Source organism: Drosophila novamexicana, unplaced genomic scaffold, assembly GCF_003285875.2.
Source record: "Drosophila novamexicana strain 15010-1031.04,08,12 unplaced genomic scaffold, DnovRS2.1 tig00000463-arrow-arrow-pilon, whole genome shotgun sequence".
Lineage (NCBI taxonomy): Eukaryota > Metazoa > Arthropoda > Insecta > Diptera > Drosophilidae > Drosophila > Drosophila novamexicana.
In genome coordinates this window covers 265,429-287,897 of record NW_020824807.1, presented here as the reverse complement: position 1 = coordinate 287,897, position 22,469 = coordinate 265,429, and the positions used below count along the sequence as shown (strand labels likewise).

General features: G+C 39.6%; 2 protein-coding genes across 9 annotated transcripts; one reads left to right on the top strand and one right to left on the bottom strand.

Moving 5' to 3' along the window:
- Positions 1-795: 795 nt before the first annotated feature.
- Positions 796-20,246, bottom strand: LOC115761186. Its single transcript, XM_030702849.1, has 6 exons — positions 20,139-20,246; positions 19,381-20,056; positions 1,975-2,234; positions 1,712-1,910; positions 1,549-1,655; positions 796-1,465 (listed from the first exon to the last, which is right to left on the bottom strand). The coding sequence occupies exons 1-6, from the start codon at positions 20,244-20,246 to the stop codon at positions 1,334-1,336; spliced, it is 1,482 nt and encodes a 493-aa protein (XP_030558709.1). The 3' UTR covers positions 796-1,333.
- Positions 3,680-17,679, top strand: LOC115761187. Of its 8 annotated transcripts, none has more exons than XM_030702853.1 (8): positions 5,703-5,851; positions 14,633-14,813; positions 14,879-14,966; positions 15,026-15,392; positions 15,454-15,698; positions 15,757-15,828; positions 17,101-17,184; positions 17,243-17,679. In XM_030702853.1, the coding sequence occupies exons 1-8, from the start codon at positions 5,730-5,732 to the stop codon at positions 17,404-17,406; spliced, it is 1,323 nt and encodes a 440-aa protein (XP_030558713.1). In that variant the 5' UTR covers positions 5,703-5,729; the 3' UTR covers positions 17,407-17,679. The 8 variants fall into 8 exon arrangements, with proteins under 8 accessions (XP_030558718.1, XP_030558715.1, XP_030558717.1 ...); XM_030702854.1 differs by having other exon boundaries at positions 15,769-15,828; positions 17,243-17,677; XM_030702858.1 differs by lacking the exons at positions 5,703-5,851; positions 17,101-17,184; positions 17,243-17,679 and adding exons at positions 3,680-3,701; positions 16,029-16,504.
- Positions 20,247-22,469: the final 2,223 nt, after the last annotated feature.

Genomic DNA, 22,469 nt, shown 5'->3' with positions numbered 1-22,469 from the left:
ATATGTAAAATAATTGCAAACTATAAATGAAACAATCGATTTAATTGATAAGATAGCTTACTTTCACCAAGTCTCATAAAGTTCGATATCAAGTGTTAATTTATGCAATAAGTTATTGAGTTGATTGAGGCTTGAAAAGTATTTTAGAGTGAAAATAAAATGGTTACAAATAAATATATTTCTTTTTAATTCTGCCATTTAATGTTGTAAGCTCGTAAAGTTTGTTTGTTTGATTGGTCTCGTATAAAAGTATTTGCATTGTGTCCTCTTTTTTTTATGGGTTTGGCTAAAGCTAAAACATGCACATACAAACGGCAACAATTTATTAATATTTGTATTTTTGACATAACTCTTTTTGTTTCGTGATATTTTTAATAACATATTGCAAAGGACTTAAAGCTTTTTTTTAGATAAATATATATAGTTACACATTTAAAGCGCTTGTATATTTGTAAAATAGGCTGCTGCATATTGTTGGGAGAGCCAAGGAACCATAACAAATGATCCTGAGTTATTTTACTTGAATGTATAATAGATTTTTTTTCGCATAAATTTGGTGTTTCCTTCAAAAGTGTAAAGAATTTTAATTCTGGGAACATTTCCCTTATATTGTCTAACTATACAAGTAATATTTTAAATTTTAAGTATGTATATACCATATGCATAAAATTGTTGTTTTAGTTGTGTTTACTTCTCGCATCATTTATAAAATAGAAAAAGGTCAGGGGCAAAGGAATATTTATGAGTTTAATATTTAATGCACTCATTATAAGTGAGTTGATAGTTTTTAATACCATGTATATGAAGTTATCTTTGATTAGTTTATGCAAATCATACAATATTTGAATTTAACATTATCCGCGTGTGTTTAGTTTATTTTGTGTTATTTATATTCATCTCAAAAAGTCATTAAAATAAATGCGTTTCTTTTGTTGGTTGGGTGGTTTCTTATCCCAACTACCAAAGTATATCCGTACTCAACTGTCTGTAAATACTTAGCATGTGGTTGTAGTTAGTTGTATTTGTTAGTAGGTTACATTTATGGTGGGGCTTTAGTGTAGTTTGTAGTTGGTTTTGCCTACTATTTGGCTAAATTTTATCTATAGATTTGTATCTAACTATTCAAAAGTCAACATCGCTCCTCCGGAACTAGCAAGAAAGGCTTTTTAAAATTGTTAAACATTTACGGAATGACAGAAAGACGCATGTGAAATTGGCACACACACACACAACTTACATCCTGTTGTTGCATTTGTTTTTGTGTGTGTTTTGCCTATGGGTGGTCCTCTCAAATGACACTCATGCGACGCCTGCCATTTCCGGATGCCTCGGCTCAGTTGGAGTTGGCCAGCGTTTCGTGACATACCTCCATGTAGTCCGGGTCGTGCATTATGCCCTTTATCATGTCCTTGAGCATTGTGTATCGTGGAAATATCGGATACATCTTTGAGCTGCCGTACTCTTCCTGCAAGGATACGGACGTATATAAAGAGAGAGACACGGGAAAACAGTTCACAATTTGGTAAATTTATGTCAACTCTTTCCTACCTTTAGCACGCGTATCAAATGCCGCAGGCCCAGATACTTTTTCAGCAGACGATACAAGTCATTAATCAGCTGTGTATTTTCGAGCTCAATTTGCGCCGTTGTCATGTCTGTTGAAGATGCAGGTAATCAGGATTCTTCTGGCTAGCATCTGTAATCGACTTACGTTCTAAACGCTCCATCCGCTCCCGGCGCTCGGCGGCCTCCTCGGCCAGCCGAGCCGATGTCTTTACGCCCTCGCCGGACTTCTGGGTCTTTTCCATAATTGAACAGGCTCGCATTACGTATGAGGGTACCGTTTCCTGTTTCTCCTGTCGCGGAATGTCTACCAATGTCCAGTACTGAGTCTCCAGGCGTATTACTTCCTAATAAAAAAATATATATATATAACATTAATACTTGATGGGGCAAGCAAAATAAATTACGAACCTTTATCATTAGCTTGAGCATGGGGTAGCGCTGAAATATGTTGCGATGACTCTTTGAATCGCCGTACTTGTTCATGAGGTTGATCAGTGCTTTCTTTACCGTGTCGTACGACTCCTCGAGACGCAGGCGTAGTGAGCGTAGGCGTTCGTTGGTTTCGATAACCTCATCACGGGTCATGCCGCTGGGTGCACCCTCATCTTTGACATCTTGCACGATTCGACGCACGCTCTGCGTGAACTTCCCAACAAAATTTGTGGTTGCTATAATGACAGGAAAGTATTTTATTATTATCGAAAGCATAAGTCAAAATATAATTGTACGGAAATTGCACGAAACACTGTCATTCACTTTGGAAATGTCAGTAGACACGCACATTAACCCCTATATTTTACTCTGCGATCCATGCGGAAATTATTCGTCTATGAAAGAGTCGAACTATTATGCCATGATGAGTCGCATTGCAGCATTAAAAATAAACTAATTTAACTTTTTCCAAGCATCTACCAAAATTCATCAGCGCGGTTTCGAACCCGCGACTACACATCAACGCGTGAGACTTGACTCCCCACGTACTTCACCAAGGCCGCCACTGTTTGGCATATTGCTAGGGAGCACTTTGTTGGGTTTATAAAGTTTTTTGTTAATATTGGAATACGTATTAAACATGCCGTTTATTTTTGTTGGGCCATGTATGGTATTTTAAATATAATTGAGTTCTGATTAGCAAATGTAAATTTCTCCAAATCTTCTTATTAAGTTTTGCCTTAGTTATTTTTGGAGTGCAATGTAAATACATATTATGAGTTTTTAAGGGAGCTATATATTTATTATGTTTAGTATCGATTTAGTTAGTCTTGTTACTAGCCTTTTGCGAACATTGACATTGACTAAGAGCATATGAATTTTTATAAAAATTTCAAAAAGGAATAGAGTAACATCTTATGCAATAGTCGTTTTTTTGTGCTACGAAAATTCATTATCTCAAGTAAAATATTGTTGAATAAATAAGTTTAGATATGATTGTAAATCACAAAATTGGTAAGGGGCAATTAGCATTAATAGCCACATCGGAAATTCGAATTTATTCATATGCACGCGAAACGTGACATATTTTATGGCATTAATAAGTCGGCGCCGAAAAACGTTGCACGTTAGTTTCAGGTGTTGCAATAGGTTCCAGATGGGACTGAATAATTGTTATATGGAGCTAATAACATAGCCTTTTTATGTTAAACTTATTTTGTACAAAGCTTCCAATAGATAATGATTTATATACATGTTTTTAATATTTTACCTCGTCACGTGCATCAAGTTGCAAGACATTAAGCATTAGTCATACAACCATACATTGTTGGGCTCTCTTGTGTCAACAAATGTATAATTGTTTTTATAATGACGATCGATACGATGTGATCGATAAGCCTAAAGTTTTATTAAGTAAACGAAACGAAAGCTCAAGGGAATTTTCGCAAAGCGTTAAAAAAAAACTCTTCTAAGTATGGTTAAGGAGGATTATAACCATAAAAAACACCATAGCATATCGTGCCAGTCTCTTGGGAGCAATTTGCTCTCTTTTTCTCTCTCTCTCTCTCTCTCTCTCTCTCTCTCGAGGCTCTCACGATCGAATGGCAACTAGGCTACGAGTGTAATTATAAGTTCTTACGCGAGGGAGATCTTTTCAGTCTTTAGTAATATATCCGACCGCCAGCACACGACCGTCCGAACAAGTGAGCGCAAAACGAATCAAACACAACAAAGAGGCACGAATACAGCATAAACAAACAGTAGAGAAACCTATATACACTCATACATATAGATATGTATATATGTAAATATATTTTTGCATAGAGTAAAATTCAAGCATATAACGAATACGAGATATATCAAAACGAAAAGCCAAAGAGTCAACGATCGGGCGTTTTATTGAGTTTAATTGCGACAAAAATAATTTATAATTGAAAAATGTTGTGAGACCGCATTATTAAAGATTGAACAACTTATCTGATACAGCATAGAGAACCCAAGACTAAGGTGTTAAAGTGCGAAGAACGTTCCCTATTTTCCGCAGATATACCCATAGTCAATCAAGGTAAGCTTGATTAGTTTATATTATGGGATGTGTACGAAGAAATAGTTCCCAACCGAATAGCTCATTTACATTAATTGCATTAGTTATTGCCGTACTCGACAGTTGGCCTTATGCTGTGCTGATTATTTGACTTCATATTTATTTTTTTTCGCTTTTAAAGTATGCCACAATATTTCCACATTAAAGCTAAAAGCTGCAATTAATACGTGATTGTATTGCAAGCGCACGATTTTTGCTGATTTGCATATTCAACATTATATTTACAACTTTTTTTTTATATGTTTTATTATTAAGCTTTTCGCTAGCGATGCGTAATAATATACATAGAACAGCATGTTGGCCATATGGAATCATGTTTTCATTTCAGAAATAAAAGCTAATAGTCTATGTTTTTTCAAATATTAATTTAGTTAGATCCCTGGACACCAGTTTTTAAAAAATGTAAAGAACCAGTTGACTTTAATATGTTTATTTGATTAGTCAAATTGGATGAAATAAAATTCAAAAAAAAGTTTTTAATTTGTCATCAAATCAGCATTCCATAGTTGCTTAATACAGGTTTTTTAAAGGGATATTTATATATATTATACTATTTATATATTTATATAGAAATCCTCGACTCTAAGTACTGACGTCAAAAATAAAAAAAATATGAATCGTCACTTTTCGAAATAGCTGACGTAACCTAAAACTCTTGAGCATCTCCCACAGATGCTGACTTATCCAATTATTATAATTATAATTTTAATAAGTAATTTATACAATTGTGAAACTTGAGGTTGCCCCCCAAATTTTTGTCTATTTAAGCTGGCCTCGTAACTGGAGTATAAAGCGCACTTTTCGACTCAACAAATCAAAAATGCACATACTATAAATGTTATTATCGATAAAACCCATGGAAACTGGTGTCGCTTGCTGAACTTGTTTCGCGAATCTGGACCAGTCCCAGAGCCAGGGGCCAGACAGACAGATTCAGAATTAAACAGCAGATAACAGTCAACCTACAGCTTCACGTCGCTCAAATTCAATCCGATCGCACGTGAAAATATGCATCATCTGAATTTGAATATATACATATGTATGTATGTACCTAGACATGTTTGAACGTGCAGAGTACATGGGCTCCAATGCATGTTATAACTCTCCACTTGTTGGCTTCTCTTGCACACTTTTGCCCACTCTCCCTCTCTCTTTTCATTCTTTTTCGCTCGCTCTCGCTCTCCCTCTCTTTGTCTTGTTGCTCTCACGACCTTGTTGACGCTCAAATAATTGCCAACCTGCCTGCGACCAAGTAGCTTGGCACTCCCCCCATAAATGGAGCTGATATGAGGTACGGCAAATGTTTGACTGCGGCACTCTATTCGCGAGTTGGTCGCGAGTTCGAGCGACTGCGACTAATGAGCAAAAGCGGCTTTTGTTTACCTTTAGCTTGCGTTGGTACCACTCCCCGATGCCCTTGCTGCCCCTCGACGACAACCAGTGTAAACCGGTTGTTGCTAATTTGGCAAAACACAAACACACAAACACAAAAAGAGGAGAAAACAAAAAATGAGCATTGTATGAACAGTTTTTTTGTTGTCTTGTTGGAGGGCACACTCATAAATGCACACATACGCACGTGTGTGTGTGTGTCTGTGCGTGTGTGTAGCCACAAACATAACGAAATATGCTCATACTTGGAGTAACTCGCACAACAATAACTTCAAACGAAACGTGTCTCCAGTTCTTCATCCACTTGGTCTTCGCTCAGTTTTCAGTCACATTTTGTGTTCGACTGCATGCAGTACTGTGAGTCGAATATATATATATATCTTAAATATACATTTAGTCGGGTCGAAGATACATTTTTTCGGGTGGGAATTTTTGAAATGTTCTGCACGTGTTTGTAAATCGAAATTGTTTTAAATCCGAGAGTAGGAATCGTGTGCATTTTAATTATTTGGTATACATTCCAGTTTCAGTTGGCCCAGACTTTAAAAATAATTATGTTATGCTGAATTATAAAATATTTACAATAGATGTATATATGTGTGAGCCAATAATTTGCTTTGCGCCTATTTCATGTTTAATCTCTTCTATATTATTCTGAAATTGTATTTGTATAGTGCTGTTTACGTTTGCCTTCTTTGTTTACTTTTAATTTAGCGCTTTTCATTTTTATTAATTAATTAAAAAAGTTTGTGATGTTTACCAGTCGTTTCTTGTTGTTAAAGTATTTCAAAGAAAATTATTCCTTACACTGACGCATTTTTTTGGTATTTTCTGTTTAACGTTTGCATAAGGAATGTGATGGAATTGGGTTTTTACGAATTATTCATCATTGACCTATGAGACATTCAGTACAAACAGAACCGATTAACATAAAGGGGCGTGCCTGCCAATGAATGCATACTTTAATGAATGGCTAAGGTTTATGCTACGGATACTTTACTATCTATTGGAAAGCAAACATGAAGCATGTGCGAACTATCTATTAACTTACACATTAATTTGTCAGCAAACCACAGAAACGTGCTATATGAGATAGGGTAGGAGGTGCCATTCAAAGCTAATTAGCAAGAACAGAAACACACCCCCTAATAAAATGCATTTGAGCGGCATTTAATCTTTAAATAGATAGATTTTATTTTAATTGTGGGAAATAACTTTAAAAGCCACCGATGATATTTCATCATTGGAAAATTCAATGACGTTCGTTGGCAAAGTTTTCTTGAATAATAATGAAGTGAATAATGATTATAATGATTAAGCCAAGTAAAGAAAATTCGTAACTATTTTAATCCAATTAAGAGGTTGGCTTTAAAATTTCCTAAACAAAAATGCTCAGAGATAGCTTCCACTGAATAACATTAAATTGGTCATTTAATAATGATTACAATGATCAACCAACTGATATTAAAAAAATTCGAAACTTTTTTGATCCAATTAAGGGTTAATATAATAAAAACAAGATTTAAATAATATTATGTAGAGCTTATATGCTTCTGTTTCTACTGTTGATTAGCTGGTAAAACCAGTTCGATCTAGCATTATTATTATAGATGAGCTACTTCTTTCATTGCTCATTGTCGTACATATATATGCAGATGATGTCATGAACAGTCGATTGCACTTTAAACAAGTGCATCTAAATAAATTCCTTTAATTAAAATCCACAGTCGATTGCTCTGCATGTCAGGCGACCGAATCGCTGAAATTGTTTTCTAACCCACCAAATGGCAAAATTAATTGCCGTTTACTTTGTGCTGACGCGTATGTATTTCACAAAATGTGTGTAATTAAGCTGTGTATCTGGGCGTCTACGATAAGTACATGAATAATAAAAGGCTGACAGGTGCAAGAGGCGAAAAAAAGACGCCCCAAATGAGCTATAAAGAGGTATTAAAAGGAATGATCACAAATATACTACATCCGATATCCATTTGCAAAAGTCTATGTCTAAGGTATCTTTCGGCTTAATTGGGATCGTAGCTTTGGTCACGGCCAATGCACAAAGAAACGGAAATTGCCATCGCCAACATGAGATCATAAGACATGAGGTAATGCTGAGCAAATAGTCGAGGGGCTTAACTCAAGTGAGAAAGAAGCGGGAATTAAATAGGTCTGAAATGACAAAGTCCTCACTTTTAGATTTAGTAAAACCCAATTTGGCATAAGTTATCATGTTGCTTATTTATCTTTTTAATCAGTCATCACTATCAGCGTATGCACAATATTTGTTGCCGAGAACTTTATCCTCCCCTCTCCCCGGGGAGGCTTTAGTATGCGAGGAGGTGCACGTGCCATTGGCCATTAATCAGGAAACTAAATAAGCGTAGGAATGTGACGACGCCTTACAAATCCTAGTCGCGCGTGCTATATTCCCCTTTGATATTTGTTCGTCTGGCAAAATGTTTGCTCAGCGCGTTTTAATTAGTTCGGGCTAAAGCCCTTTGTTTCACTAATTGACCGCATTTGGTAACATTGACAGACGACACGCCTCTAAATGTAAGCTGGGGCTGGAGGCGTGTCACAGTTTGGCACGTGTTTGATTTATTGAATTCGTGCGTCGTGCCCATGCATTGAGATTGGGTTAAATTGACGTTGACAAAATGCAAACTGCAGTCGTGACCCGCAGCATTTATGAATTTATGGGCTGATGATTTATTTCAGATCAGGTACTCGTGGGAGTTAACCATATACCACCGTAATAAATGTGCGAAAATTTGTAGAATGAAGGTGACAATATCGCGGATTAGTCACATTAAAAGCCCCAACCGACGGCTTAGCGCATGAAACCCAACTGATTAAATAGAGCGTGGGATTCTAGAAAAAAAAAACGCCCAAGGTGTGTAAATATTTATGGAAGCATATTGAGTGTAAGATGAGAACAGCTCAAGGGTTTTTCAAAAAAGGGCTTTAGTTTGACTTAAACTGATATAGTTAAGCTTAGTGGGGTAACCAGTTATTTATCCTATGGGACGTATGCGCACCATGCATACTTTTAATTCAATCGCTGCGCTAAATATTATCAAATTTTTGAAACTCTTAAGAAACTTTGCTTAATGCAGAAGTTACATTAAATTCAACGGAGTGCGGGATTCTGAAAAATTAATGCGCACTCTGAAGCAATGCTTTAGCGCCTCTTAATATTTGATGGAAGTGTCTTTGAATGACACTCGGGGGACACTCTGCATGCGGTGCTTGCCAGAATGTGGTTAGTTCGGCATTTTCATTAAAACTTTAAGTCACTTTCGTCGCTTCGTCATTTCATGCTGCCATTTTGCATTATTTAAGCAACAAACAAAAACAACCGACTGAAGTTGACAGTCGTGGATTCTTGGGGTAGCACAAATAAATGAGTGTCACATAAGCAAACAAAAGGAAACGTTGCAACACAGAACCCACAGGCACTTGTTAGAACCACAGATGAGGCCAGGCAGCTACAGTGGAGTCCCAAATGAGAGATCTATGTGGGAGCGAGGACTTGCTCTGCGGAGCTGAGGCCCAATTTTAACTCTTGAAAAAGTAACAAAAAGGCAAGTGGATACGCGCTTTGACAGAGTGGCAGCAGGTGACACGTATGATGTGGCAATAACCACATCGATAGACAGACAATAATTACAAAGGCAACAAGGATTCTTTGCTACTAACATATTGGCGCGGCAACAACAACAACATCAAGAACAACAACAGCTCCGACAACCAGCTGTCAAGTTGTGCAAACTAAACAACCAGAAAATACACACACAGGAGAGAACGCTTTCAGCCAGCGAGACAAATTGACAGACAATTTAGCTGTCAATTGTGCGTCGCTCGGCGGCTTTCCACAGCCCCAGCCCCAGCCCCAGTCCCAGCCCCAATCCCAGCCACAGGATATAGCATGGCATTAATTTGGCTCGTGCTGCGTGCAGCACGAGTGCGGGCAACAAATGCAAAGCAGCACAAAATGAAAATGGCCATTTGATGACCGTTAAGCTGCTCAGCAACAAGCCGAAAAGCACAAAGCGAACAAAAAGCTGCTTTTCGGCCATATTCCAGAGAGGGGGGAAGGACTTCAGCTGGACTTCTTCCAGAGCGGGGGAAGGACCTCAGCCGCGTTTGTTTGCCCTTGGCGTCAACATGAATATTAGACCAATTGGAAGTGTCCTATATGTACTACATCAAATCTATGGCTTCGCAGGGCCCGTGTTAATCGGACAGATTGCTTGGCTAATCCACATCGTAAGCTATACAGACTAATAAATATTACGTGGCAACTACAAGCTGGCTGTTCTGACTACCCACAGTCTCTATAAGTTTTCTTTTGCTATATATTTCAAAATTTGCATCTTGTGCGACGACGCTGAGTGCATCTAATTTGGCAGCTCGACTCTAGCGTTTGGCCTTTTGGGCAACTTTGGCAATTAGAACTGCAGATCTGGCCAAGTGGCATTTGTGGCAACCTCTGTCCTGTCGCAAAGTACGCCCTTGTTGGGGCAGCAACTTTGGCAGCCACTTGCAACAGAACAGCTGCAACTGCCACTTGGTACTTGCCATTTGGTACTTGCCACTTGCCACTTGCACTTGCCACTTGTTATTGCATTTGTTGCTGCTTGTTTTACTGTTGTCACCACTTTGCAGTTTCATTTGAATGTAACCAAGCCCAACCCAACCCAAAAGTTGAATTAACATACGTACAAAACTCTTCCTGTTGCACCTATTTTGATCACCTGTACGTTATCGAGAGAGGCACAAGAGTGAGAGTCAGCCGAAATAAGCATTCTTTTGTCTAGAGATGTATTCATTTTGTATACCTCCAGATTGATACTCAAAGTTCCAACAGATACATTATTATTATTCACTATTCAGACAGTCCACAGTACACAGTTGAGCATTTGGTTTTGTATTGTTTTACGTTTGGCCCATTTTACGAGCACAAAGTAAAGTTTTTCTGAGTGTGTGTGTGTGTGGGGCGCATAAAAATCATTCTCAACAATAATAAGAAAAGTTGGCAGTGTTTGGCCCGCGGACGAACCTCCCAGCCAGATCCGCAAAGCCCAAGCAACAAGAGAGAACAAACAGCACTGAAAACAAAAAGGCAGCGTGCATAATTTACACACAAAAGCATCAAGGCCGAAGCTAGAATACTCTGCCAGAGAAATATTTAGAGCTCATGATGTGTTTTTTACCCTCCAAAGCATTTCTGGGCGTTGCAAACGTTATGGTAAGTTGCATATATCCCAATGTATGGAATCGTATACTGTATACACATTTATGAAAAATAAATGGCAAAAACTGCAATACAAAGAAACTCATACGAAAAACTGACAGCATCTGGCCGCATTCCAAGGCAATGGGTGTCATCGTTCATATTGCGTATACGCACCATTGAACAAACAAATCGCAATTATGCGGCCGCATTTGCAAGTATTCGGGCCATAAGCACATTTCAACAAAGCCGTGTTTATTTTGGCAATTAATGGGTATCACAAAAAAACCTTAATTATACATATATACGCCAGGCATGAGAGCGCAAAATTGGCACAGATAATCGCTTGGCTATCAGAAACACATTTAACACTATTTCTACCTATTTTCAATTTATAACTTGAAACTATTTTCCAATTTTTGATAGTTTTGATAGTTTAGTTGAAATAGGTACACACAAAACCTTGTTAGAAATAGTATTAAATAGCATTTGCATTTTGTTGCAACCAGTGCAACTTGTGCTACGTGAGAGTATGACATGTCGACACCTTGACACATGAATGGAACGGAACAAACGCCAGGATAATGCTCAGCTCAGAAGTTGCTACTTCTGTAGCCTGGCATTGTAAGCCACTTAATATGGAAACGGTTTTCAAATTCATGTCACGCCCGTTTTGGCCAACACTGGCACTGACAGCACCTGTGCGTACCTGTAAGCAAATGAGCTTAGCTCAGGAATCAGTATTTAAAATTACATTTTGTTGCATGACTCTGCTTTAGTTTTCATTAGGTGCGTCATTTGAGTTATTGCGCATTTTTAAATAAAGGCTGAATATTTACTTTACCTCTCTGCATCTTTGTTTCGACTTTTCTGTTGGCTTTTAGTCACTTTTGTTGGTCTATTCCATATTCCTTTCATCAGCTGCTGTCTTCGCTGCGATCGACATTTCCGCTGAGTAAATTGACTTGAGCACCGAGCAGCGTGTCACTTAAAGGCAGCCTGATTCGCAATTACTTTCCCGGCGACTACAACGTCCGACTCACAGCCAGTGGACTGGTCATACGGAAGAGCTCTGCCACTCTGCTTGAGGTTAGAGCCTGGCAGTCCAATTTGCGCCCAGGTGGCCTGGCAGTTGGCTTAGACACGCTTCACTGACTCGGCCCTTAGCCTTTTTTGAGGCATATGACGAGCTTGCCAGCTAAATGGCTACATTATGAGAAAACGGCTGACGGGATTAGTCGACCAGCTGCATTCCACAGAGGGGCATTTGTCCCTGGCTTGCTGCGCTGCAGCAGAATGTGTTTGTTGGTTGCTTTGGTAAAAGTTTATCGCCAGCTTATAAAATACAATTTGCCCGAAGGTCAGTCGGCAGGTCGGTCCATTGCTCAGCGGATCGCAAATCACATGGCTGTGCGGATGGCTACCCATTTGGCCATTCAATTGAGTGCTCCTCACTTTACTAGATAAACAATTATTTAAGTGGCAAATGTACGTCATTTATGTTATTAGCCCCTCGTGTGTTCTCTATATAAATCATGCTCGATTATTTATTTGATTTGTGGGTCGCAATATTAAAAGTCCTTGCATGCAATTTAACCAGTAAATTATGCTATGCACATAATAAATATAAATAGTTAGTCTGCTAAAAATATTCCTGGAATTTGATATTATTCAATATTGAAATTTCCACCCTATGTATTAATATAAAATGTCCGCTAAATTCGATTACATTAAAAAAAATAGGTTATAATGTTATTTACGTGTTGTTGTTTATTTTATTTAACAATAAATAATTGAATTGTTGAACAAAAAATAAATTAAAATCGCAAAAAAATAAAAATTTGCATTGCAATTAAGCTTAATTCTTTGCGGAAATTAAAAATTAATGTCAACTCCATTTGCTGTTGGTAACATGTAAAATCGAAATTGCAAATTTGCAATAATGATGAAATTGTGTTTTAAATTACTAAGCTGGCTTGAATTTATAACACATCATGCTTGATTTAATAGCGTAATACTTGACATTTGTTTTTATTTATTTTCGTGTTAATACTCTACTTCAATCAAAAATTGCCAGCCTTTGCCTAACGCTCCATCATTTTTGGCTTTATTTAGCTTTTTGCACACCTGCACGTACACCTATGTAAATAATCACATTTGCCTACATTTGTTTGATTTGGCCCGAAAGGGGTTGATTTTACGGTAAAATGTGATGGTTTTAATAACGTGTAAACAATTCAACATGAAGTACTTATTTTACTACACTTGGCTAATGTTTTAATTGCAATAGACAAATATTGCACTGGCAGCCCAAAAATACATTTTTGTTAACGTACGAATTTTGAAAATATTTTATTCAAATTTTCAGCCGTTTTATTTGGCTGCATATTTATGACCCCATATCATTTTATTCCCAAGTCTCTCTAATCTATATAGCAATTTGTAAGGCTTGGCTTTCTATCTGCCAGCTCCATTTGCGCTCAATTAATGTTGCCTAAAGCTCATATAACAGCAATAGATTCACGCCTTGAAATTAAATGCTTTATTAAACTAATTGGCTGTCGTCCTTGCTCGTCCTGCAGACAGCTTCCAGCTGGGACAGCTTTGTTTTATACCTAGTACCCAAACCGTAGGAAAAACAACACGAAATTGGCTCATGTTTGTTTTGTTTTTGGCTTTTCGGTTTATTCTAAGAAAAAGTAATTTTTCTGATGCCAAAAATAAATGTTCAAATTTAATTAAATTTTTGGCAATAAACCAAAATATTTCCCTCAGTGTTTTAATACGAACCAATGTTTGCATTTAACCATGCACGTCAGCAATATTTGTCAAGCTGATAACAAACTGTTATTAACAATAATGGAATATCTATAAAAAATGACTCAACTCTAACTCTCAGTCAAAGTTCTAGAATCTTCCAAAAGGAATGTATGCACCACAATTTTCTTAGTCACCATCTTAGTCTTCACATTGATAAAAGTCGCTGGAAATAAACATTTTCTTCATAAAAAGTATAAAATATAGTCAGTTTAAATTAATCGTTATTTTAAAAAAAAATCTTATGACTGTGCAGAAGGTGTAATCGGTTAGACAAATGTACGTTTAGCCGGGTTATCAGGTCTTTGCAGACCTATATCTGCATAACTCTAAGTCTATTAAAATAACTCATTTATGAGTTTTGTTTACCGTCTACTGTTTGTTTACATGAATAACTGGGGTACGCGATCGTGAAAAACATTAAATTCTAGAGAAACGTCAATTGAAAAGCGACTATTTGCGAGAACGAGAGGCATTCTTTGAGCAGATACCTTATTATATCAGCTGTTGGGATCTCATTAAATTCAATTGCTTTCGGCTAAAAAAGCGCAGTATCGATTTGGCCAGCGAAGCGAAACGACCTAATATTCAAACATATAGGAAGCACATTTGAAGGGAAATCGAAGTGCACATTCAAAGTGGGTGAACATTATAAATATGTAATATTAATATTATTGAACGTTAGAATACAAGTGATTCTTTTCGAAAGAAAGTTTTAAACTCGAAACGAGTCCGGGCACTTTGGTTACGCCGGTTACTGGCGAGGTGGCGCAATAATTCCGAGTATTAGAAAAACAAAACAGATGTCAGAGAAAAGTAATTCAAAAGTTAACCGCAAGGCACAACATGCAGCAAAGTGCGAAGGCGAAGAAGAAAAATTGCACCAAACTTGATGTCTAATTTAAAACAAACTCCAAGCCTGGCCAAAAGCCAAGGCAGTACCGCAATAAAATTTACAGTTTCCAAAAGTTTGCTACGCAAGGGTTGGGCCAACTAATTGAGATTGAGTTGGCCAATAAAATCTTGACACTGAGCTGTGCGCCAACTAATGATGAATCCTTGCTCTCTGCTCTCCATTGTAGACCTCGCACCACAAGCAGGAACAACAAACTTGAGGATATGAACAAAACGAGACCGTCAAAAGCCGGCCTTCCGGTGCTTTTGGTAACTTTTCTGTTTTTTGTCGCCCAAGCCGCGAGTCGGCCCTCAACGGAAAATGAAAGTGACATTGCATCTTTGCCGCCGGATGCAGACAACGTTGAGGTAAGCGGGGGTCTAGAGACTGCGAACTGATTTATCCTTTACTTTAATTTGCATCCTTGCTGCAGTTTCATCATGTGAAAGTCGTGGACGGTGTTATGCACGAGGATCATCCGGTGGTAATGTACAAAGAGGACTTTGTCAACGAGGACTATGGTAAGAAACGCTTCCATTTCTATAAAAACTTAAATTAATTTCCACACACTCACACACAGATCCCAGCAAAAACGAGACCAAAGTGCACCATCGAAAATTGTTCAAGGGTCTGCAGCGTATTCGGCATCATCACTTAAGACCACCTACAAAACCGGTGGCGGTGGAGGAAAAGATCGTATTTGATGTGTTGCCCGAGTCCCCGCTTATATTGGGTGATGATGACTCTGTTGCCGACAAGTATGAGGTCGCCCAGCTGGTTCAGCCTTTACAGCAGGAATCACCGCAGAAGTATCCCAAGAAGTACCACAGTCGCCAACGTCGCCAGGCCGACAATCCGTATGTGCGTAAATCATATAAGAGCGATTTCTATGGCAAAGCACCAGCACCCTACTATTTGCCCGTTCAACCTCAATATCACTATCAACGGTAATATATAATTTTGAGCCACTTGGGGGATCTTACAAGTCTGCATATTATATCATTACAGGGTTCCAGTTGTGGGAAAGAAACCAAAGTATCAGGGAAAACTTCCTTTCTGGCAGACCCCAAAACCTTCCCTCAAGCCAACGAGTATTGGCAACCGTGACGATTTCGGCGAAGATAATGAAAACAGCCTGTTTCACAATTCCAATCCAGACGATGCGGACTTCTCGATATTCGATCAGCCCAGGCCAGACGATAAAGTAACCGGTGGAGGCAATGGTATCAACTGGCAATCACCCCCAGTGCAAGGTTAGTCCGACCTGTTTTCTAACCCAGCTACTGTGTAAATGCCAATCTATAACATAAGCTGTATTCACAGAATCAGAGCCTGCACCAGTTTTCGGATCAAGCCAAGGCAGACGTCCAACTAGTGGCCCAGGTAAGCTATCACAGCTATCGAGCCGTTGCCGTCTGTCATACTTATTGGTTAATTTACGATCCATCATCCGAGTGTACATAACAAAGTATCTTTGCTTCCTAACAAAACGATAGGTCGTCCATCATTTCCATCGCTTTCTGCATATCCTACCTTCTATCTCATACTCTTGCTGACCAGTTCACATTCTTGTTACGTCACAGCACGGAGACCCGACATACAGTTTCCACCGTGGCCTCCAACAACCAGCCGACCAGAAGTATGGTCACCATCAACCACCCGTCGACCGGCGCCACCGCCACAGGTGACCAGCTCACCCCCAGCACAAACCACAGCTCGGGTGTCCAACTGCGTGTGGGCAATTGTCAACTGCTGTTCGCAGGGAAGCAATAAGATTCGATACAACTGCTTTGAGGAGTTCGGTTGCCACGGCGCCTTCTGGGGTGTTAATCCCTGTGCAGACAACATTCGCGACCGTGCGATAGCCTCCTTAACAAGATCGTCCAAATAGGCAGTCTGCGCCAAGGACATTAATCTTACAAAAGTATTCGATTGTCTTGTTTGGCTGTGTGCCCATGTCAATGTATTTTTAATAGCTATACAGGAAATCGTTTTAATTAATTTTAAGATAGGTCTTTACTCGAAAATAAAGTATCCTCTTGATGACCATCAAATACGTAACCTAAAGTATTCATTTGCAGACCGTTCCCAGGCATAATGTGAAAAATACTGTGAATAGCACGAATATTATCGGTGTGGTATTTCCGAACTATTTCTATCTTTCTGTTGCTAATTAACTAAATTAAATTAATTTAACAAGTACTCAATAATTGGTTTTAAATCGCGAAGTTTAAGTTAATTTGAAAATAGCCAATGCATGTTTGGCCTTATTACAATTGAAGCAATATAAACAATTATCTATTAATTAACCATCTACCATAGCATCCTTCAATCCTCATTCAATTCTAACTGCCAGACAGCGTTGCCTGGTCGACAACCCCTGCTTTCCATTGACCCCTCACCTGACTAACGCTCAGGGACTGCATAAACACCTACCCCTACCTGCCCCTAATTAGAGCATGAGAACAGCACAGCTAAGAGTTTTTGTTGTCATTGTTATTAAGTGCATGATGAATAATACCAAAGAGCTGCACCCAGTGTTCAGTAGAGTGTAAATTAATTAAATTTTTATTGGCCAGCTAATCGCTCACATGCATGCATGCACTCACACGTTCACGCCTCGAAAGTTAACATGTCGGCGCCTTTTAATTACAGGGAATGTTCAGTCGCCTTCAGTCCAGGCGGCATCCTCCTGGGCCAATCCGCCCAGGCCAAGACCACGGCCGGTCTTTCGTCAAGGTGAGAATAATAAGTATAACTGATGCCAAGTAAACCGATTCATTTGATACTCTTCCAGATTCCGTGCAGTACCCATCGGAGCCCAGCTATCAGCCAGGCAGCGCCTGTCATCGGGCCGCGCAGCTGTGCTGCAGTTTCGCAAATCTGGGCACAACTTATGATTGTTTTCATCGCCAGAAATGCGAGCGAAGCCTCGCAGAAATAGTCTCATCGTGCTCCTAGCGCTTCTTTACCTCTGTCGTAAATTAAGTAATGCAGCTTAATCAGCATCTGTATCCCGATTACGTCTAATCCAATCTGCATCAATGCCGCATCTGTATGGAACAACAGGAATCTAGTCGACACTGCCCACCAACTATTCGCTACTAAGATGGTGCATAGGGACTTGTTTTGCATTTTCTTTGAAGAATATACACGCTTAAAATTTACTCTAGCTTAGCATATTTGTACATTTGTATTTATATATTTTGGAAACCAAGATTTTTAAATTCACTGCGCCGGTCATAAATATATATTAAATATATCTCTATATATAAAACTGTTTGTCCTAACTGACTGACTGATGTTTATAAGGTGTGGCTTTTTGTTCATGGTTTGACCTCTAGATCAATTTGGCATCTAAATCTGGCAAAATTATGATTGGTAAAAATTCATGTAAGATTGGTGTGCTCACATAGGTAAAAATTCGAAATTGCGGAAGCACGCGAGCACACACACACACATCCATACATACATACATACATACATACATACATACATACATACATACATACATACATACATACATACATACATACTTACATACATACATACATACATACATACATACATACATACATACATACATACATACATACATACATACATACATACATACATACATACATACATACATACATACATACATACATACATGCATACATACATACATACATACATACATACATACATACATACATACATACATACATACATACATACATACATACATACATACATACATACATACATACATACATACATACATACATACATACATACCTACATACCTACATACCTACATACCTACATACCTACTTACCTACGCCTCCAGCTCCGCCCCCTTGGTGCTCCTCCTCCGGCTCCTCAGCTTCCAGCGTTGAAGCCGCCTGCGCCTAATTCATAGGTGAAGCCTGCTGGCCTTACTTACATTTTTGAGAATCGAGGAGGAGGGCAACTTTAATAAATACGTTTTCTTATTCAAACTTTCCGCACAACAAGACAAATTGGGCTGCTATTGGTATAGAAGACAACTTACATGCATGTATACATACATATATACGTACACACATACATACAGACACGCACATACATACACACACATACACACACATATCATAGACCCTATTTATACAAAGGTCAACATTTCCCACCGCCATAACTTTGTCAAATCGTATCCGATTTTCACGAGGTTTGTTTTTTTGTTCATGGCTTGACATCTAAATCAAGTTGGCATTTAAATCTGGCAGCATTATTCTTTATTCGAAATTCATGTAAAAATGGTACCCTGAAATACCCTATATAGACATAGGTTAAAATTTTCTACCCACATCACTTGGTCAAATCTTATTCGATTTTTACGTGGTTTGGCTCTAGATTAATTTGACTTATAAATCTGACAACATTATTCATGTTCGAAATTCAAGTAAAAATGTTATTCCAAATATCCTATATAGACATTATATTCAAAGCTCAGCAGCAGTGGTAAATTGGCTGTGAGTGAATTTATATTATACGTACCACGTGCAAGGCCAGGGATATATCCGCCAGTATATATATATATATATATATATATATATATATATATATATATATATATATATATATATATATATATATATATATATATATATACATATATGTTTTTTTCATACACCCCGCTCTCATTCCTGTAAGCTACCACATATTATACTTATTCGCAGACAGCCGGCGGTAACAAATCTCAGTTGATTTAATTTGCCAGCCTAATGTCACTTGCACTGATATTTACAGACCTCCATGCGAGCCGAGTCAGTAAGGCGATTATGTTGTGGGTATTGTAGTGCCACACCCACAGTTGCTGACATTGTGTGCTTTGGCTTAATTGATTTGTGTTTTGCCGTACAACACTTTTTTTTGCTCTTTCAAGCGGGCCCAAAGAAAAAAGGTTGTACTCACCGCTGCCGCTGTCGTAGGATCGGGAGGTGGAGCCACTCGTATTGGAACGCTTAATCTCGCGCCGACCCATGCTGTCTCTGTCTGTGGTCTGCTGCGGTTCCTGTTGCTGTTGCTGGTGGTGGTGGTGGGATGAGTGTGCGGGCGAGCTGCTGGCCACGTGGCACGTGGCAAGAAGTGCGCAAGCAGTTGAGGCAGCCGCTTTGGCCACCGCAGAACTGTAACTGGAACTGGGTGCAGCTGCTGGGCTGCTGGGCTGACAGTGGAGCGACGGGGTGGAGGCGGTGGCGGGATAGCGGTTCGCGAGCAGCGACCCGGCACTGCGCGTGGTGGGTGGAAACTCGAAGTAGTTGACCTGCTGCCGATTGCCAAGCAAATTGATGGCCGGTTTCGTGGCCAAGCTGCTACCTGTGTCCGCGTGGCTGGAGCTGCTGCTGCGCCTGTGCTGCTGGTGATGCTGGAGCTGATGCTGATGATGCTGCTGGTGATGATGATGCTGATGCGTATGATGCCTTTGGAGCTGATTGCTGATGGCGCTGCTGCAGCTGCTGCCGGCTGTTTGAATCTGATGTGGCGTGGGCGGCGGCGGGGGACAAGCGTTGTTGATGCTGCTGCTGCTGGAGAAGGACGATTTTCGCAGTGATGATGGCCTTAACCCCTTGACAGGGTACAATGGGTACTATCGCCCGGCAACGCGTACCCAATCGCGGTGGTCTCGGTCGCTGTTGTACCAAATGCCTGCAAGCAAATAAAAGACAGACATTGTCGTAATCATCGTAATCGTTATTGTTATCGCCGAGCATCGCCCAGCGATAAGCAACAGCTCTTAAAGCGTACTCGGCGCGCGTGGCCAGCATGACAACGCACATTGCGTATACGCCCCGCGTTAATGTTGTGCGGCAGCATCGTAAAAGGCAGACCGCGAGCCCATTAACCACGCCAAACCATTTGGGACAGTCTCTGACATTATCGACAGTCAGTGCCAATTTTACCAAATATTTGGCACATGAAATCATTTTGCGCTAATAAAATTTCACACCCCACTGGGCGGATCATTGATTTGCTGTAAAATGCCAACCACAAACTGACCACGCATCCCTTTTACAATTTGCGCTTAATGGGCATGTCATATGGAGCTTAATATGCATTGGTTAGAATAAGATATGTGATCTGCAAATGAAATGTGCTCAGCAAAGTTCATAAATTTCAAGTATTAGTAAAAGTTTGTTATTAAAATTTAATCATCTGGCGCCGACTGTAACTCGATGTGGTTGGTAATTTAATCAAACACACCATACAGCAAGTGCCTTGAAGTCGCCAAGGTGGCCAAACTAGAGAAGAGTTTTATTTGCCTCGGAGTCCCACTTGAGGAGCCGTCAAGCTGCAGCAGCTTACTTCAGCTGACATCTTATCTTTATGGGGCAGAGAAATGCTTTTAGTGACAAGAAAAATCAAGCCGAGGCATGCCACGCAATAAGAAGGCAGCTGAAGCAGCGGCAACGGAAGTAAAAAAAGAAATCAATAATAATGGCATTTTATTAGAGTTGGATGCTTCTCGAGCCGCCAGTACTCAACAGGTTGCACTTGCAATATGTGATTCAGGTCAGGATGGGACAGGACACGGACTCGATTAACTGTCAGAATCGAATCAGTTCCTGTTGCTGTCAAGTGCAGCGAGTATTGAGTAGTAAACTAGTTTTTCCTGCTATTTAATTATGGTGTGTATCCGCTGATGGCACACCACTAAAAAGCAAATGAGATTCCAGTTGCAGCACACAGAAACAGAGACAAATGGCAGAAGATGGAGTGGAAGTGGGAACCACAATCTTGACATGCTCAAGGCGAGCAGGCAACCGGTAAATACAATTCCATTTAAATGTCATGAAATGCCTTCTAATAAAGCAAATGCTGGCTGTCTACCTAATAGCCCGAGGGAAAGTCCTGCACAGATATTGTGGTATTCACGTACAGCTTCCGTTTTCATTTGTCGATGTGAAGCAACAAGCTGATTTGCTCATTTGCTCGGTCAATATAGGAATACAGGAAGGTATATACTTAAAAAGCTGGCCTGAGCTCGGCAGGAGAATATCAAGGTTGAATGGTCTAATTCCCATGTGCAAGAGAAATAAAGACAGTGAAAGAGAGAGGGGGGAAGCGCAACACTCAGTCTTCCACATGTTGCCTCTAATCGGTTCGGATTTGAATTTCCATAATATGTGGCCAGATAGCAGAGTGAGAGACAAGGATGACACCATGCACAAGCGAGAGGAAGCAAAGGATGCAAAAACGAAAAAAAAAACACACGATGTCAAACCCAGTGAAGCTCATAGCTCAGTTTGCCAGCCCAACCAACCAGGCCAGATCAGGCAGCCTGGGCCGGATTAAGGCATCAAATTGTTAGCTAATGCCTTTGCCTACATGGATCAAAGCATGCCACAAACCTGGCATATGTATGTGTATGTGCTTCATTTGTCCCTAAGACTCCGACATCGTCAGTTATTCATGGCTAGGGGGTCGGCTCTAGTTTTAGCGTCGACAACGTTTTTTAATCAATTCCTCAAGTCAGTCTATCAATAATGCCAAATGGTAGACAGACAAAATGAATAATGTCTTGGCATCGCTTTTGTTATTGTTGTTATTGTTGCCGGATAACTGCTGAGCAAGTGGAAAATACGAGTTTCCTTTCGCCTTCCCATTACATTTTTCCATTTGCCAGTTCGCCCTTGCCATTTTCCTTTTCCGTTTTCTTTTAAAGCCGCTGTTATGGCATTTGCCATATGCCCTGGTCACAGAATGTGCCCGCCTTTGAACATGTCAATTCATCACCACCACCCGCACTTTGAAGGAATCGCCTAAGCTTTGTTATGCATTAAATTTGCTAGCTGCATGTTCCTGAATCCTATATGGAATTTAATTTGTTTAAATAATCGCCAACGCGTTCAGGTGAGCCCTGCCTATTTTGGATTTGGTATTTGCTGCGCTTGCGGCATGCTCTTCAAAATACTTTTGTTATAATATTTGAGTACCTGGCACATTCCAACCACAACTCCCTATCCCTTGTCAATCGTGTGCCCAGTCCAAAACTTCGTTTT

What these genes read in the sequence shown, in the direction of transcription:
- LOC115761186 (XM_030702849.1), bottom strand. Translation starts at nt 20,246, where the DNA reads ATGTGCGTTGTCATGCTGGCCACGCGCGCCGAGTACGCTTTAAGAGCT. An exon ending in GCGGATGGAGCGTTTAGAAC is followed by an intron (nt 1,656 to 1,711) that starts GTAAGTCGATTA and finishes CATCTTCAACAG; the next exon opens with ACATGACAACGGCGCAAATT. An exon ending in ATTTGATACGCGTGCTAAAG is followed by an intron (nt 1,466 to 1,548) that starts GTAGGAAAGAGT and finishes GTATCCTTGCAG; the next exon opens with GAAGAGTACGGCAGCTCAAA.
- LOC115761187 (XM_030702850.1), top strand. Translation starts at nt 5,730, where the DNA reads ATGCTCATACTTGGAGTAACTCGCACAACAATAACTTCAAACGAAACG. An exon ending in GTTCGACTGCATGCAGTACT is followed by an intron (nt 5,852 to 14,632) that starts GTGAGTCGAATA and finishes TCTCCATTGTAG; the next exon opens with ACCTCGCACCACAAGCAGGA. An exon ending in CTTTGTCAACGAGGACTATG is followed by an intron (nt 14,967 to 15,025) that starts GTAAGAAACGCT and finishes ACTCACACACAG; the next exon opens with ATCCCAGCAAAAACGAGACC.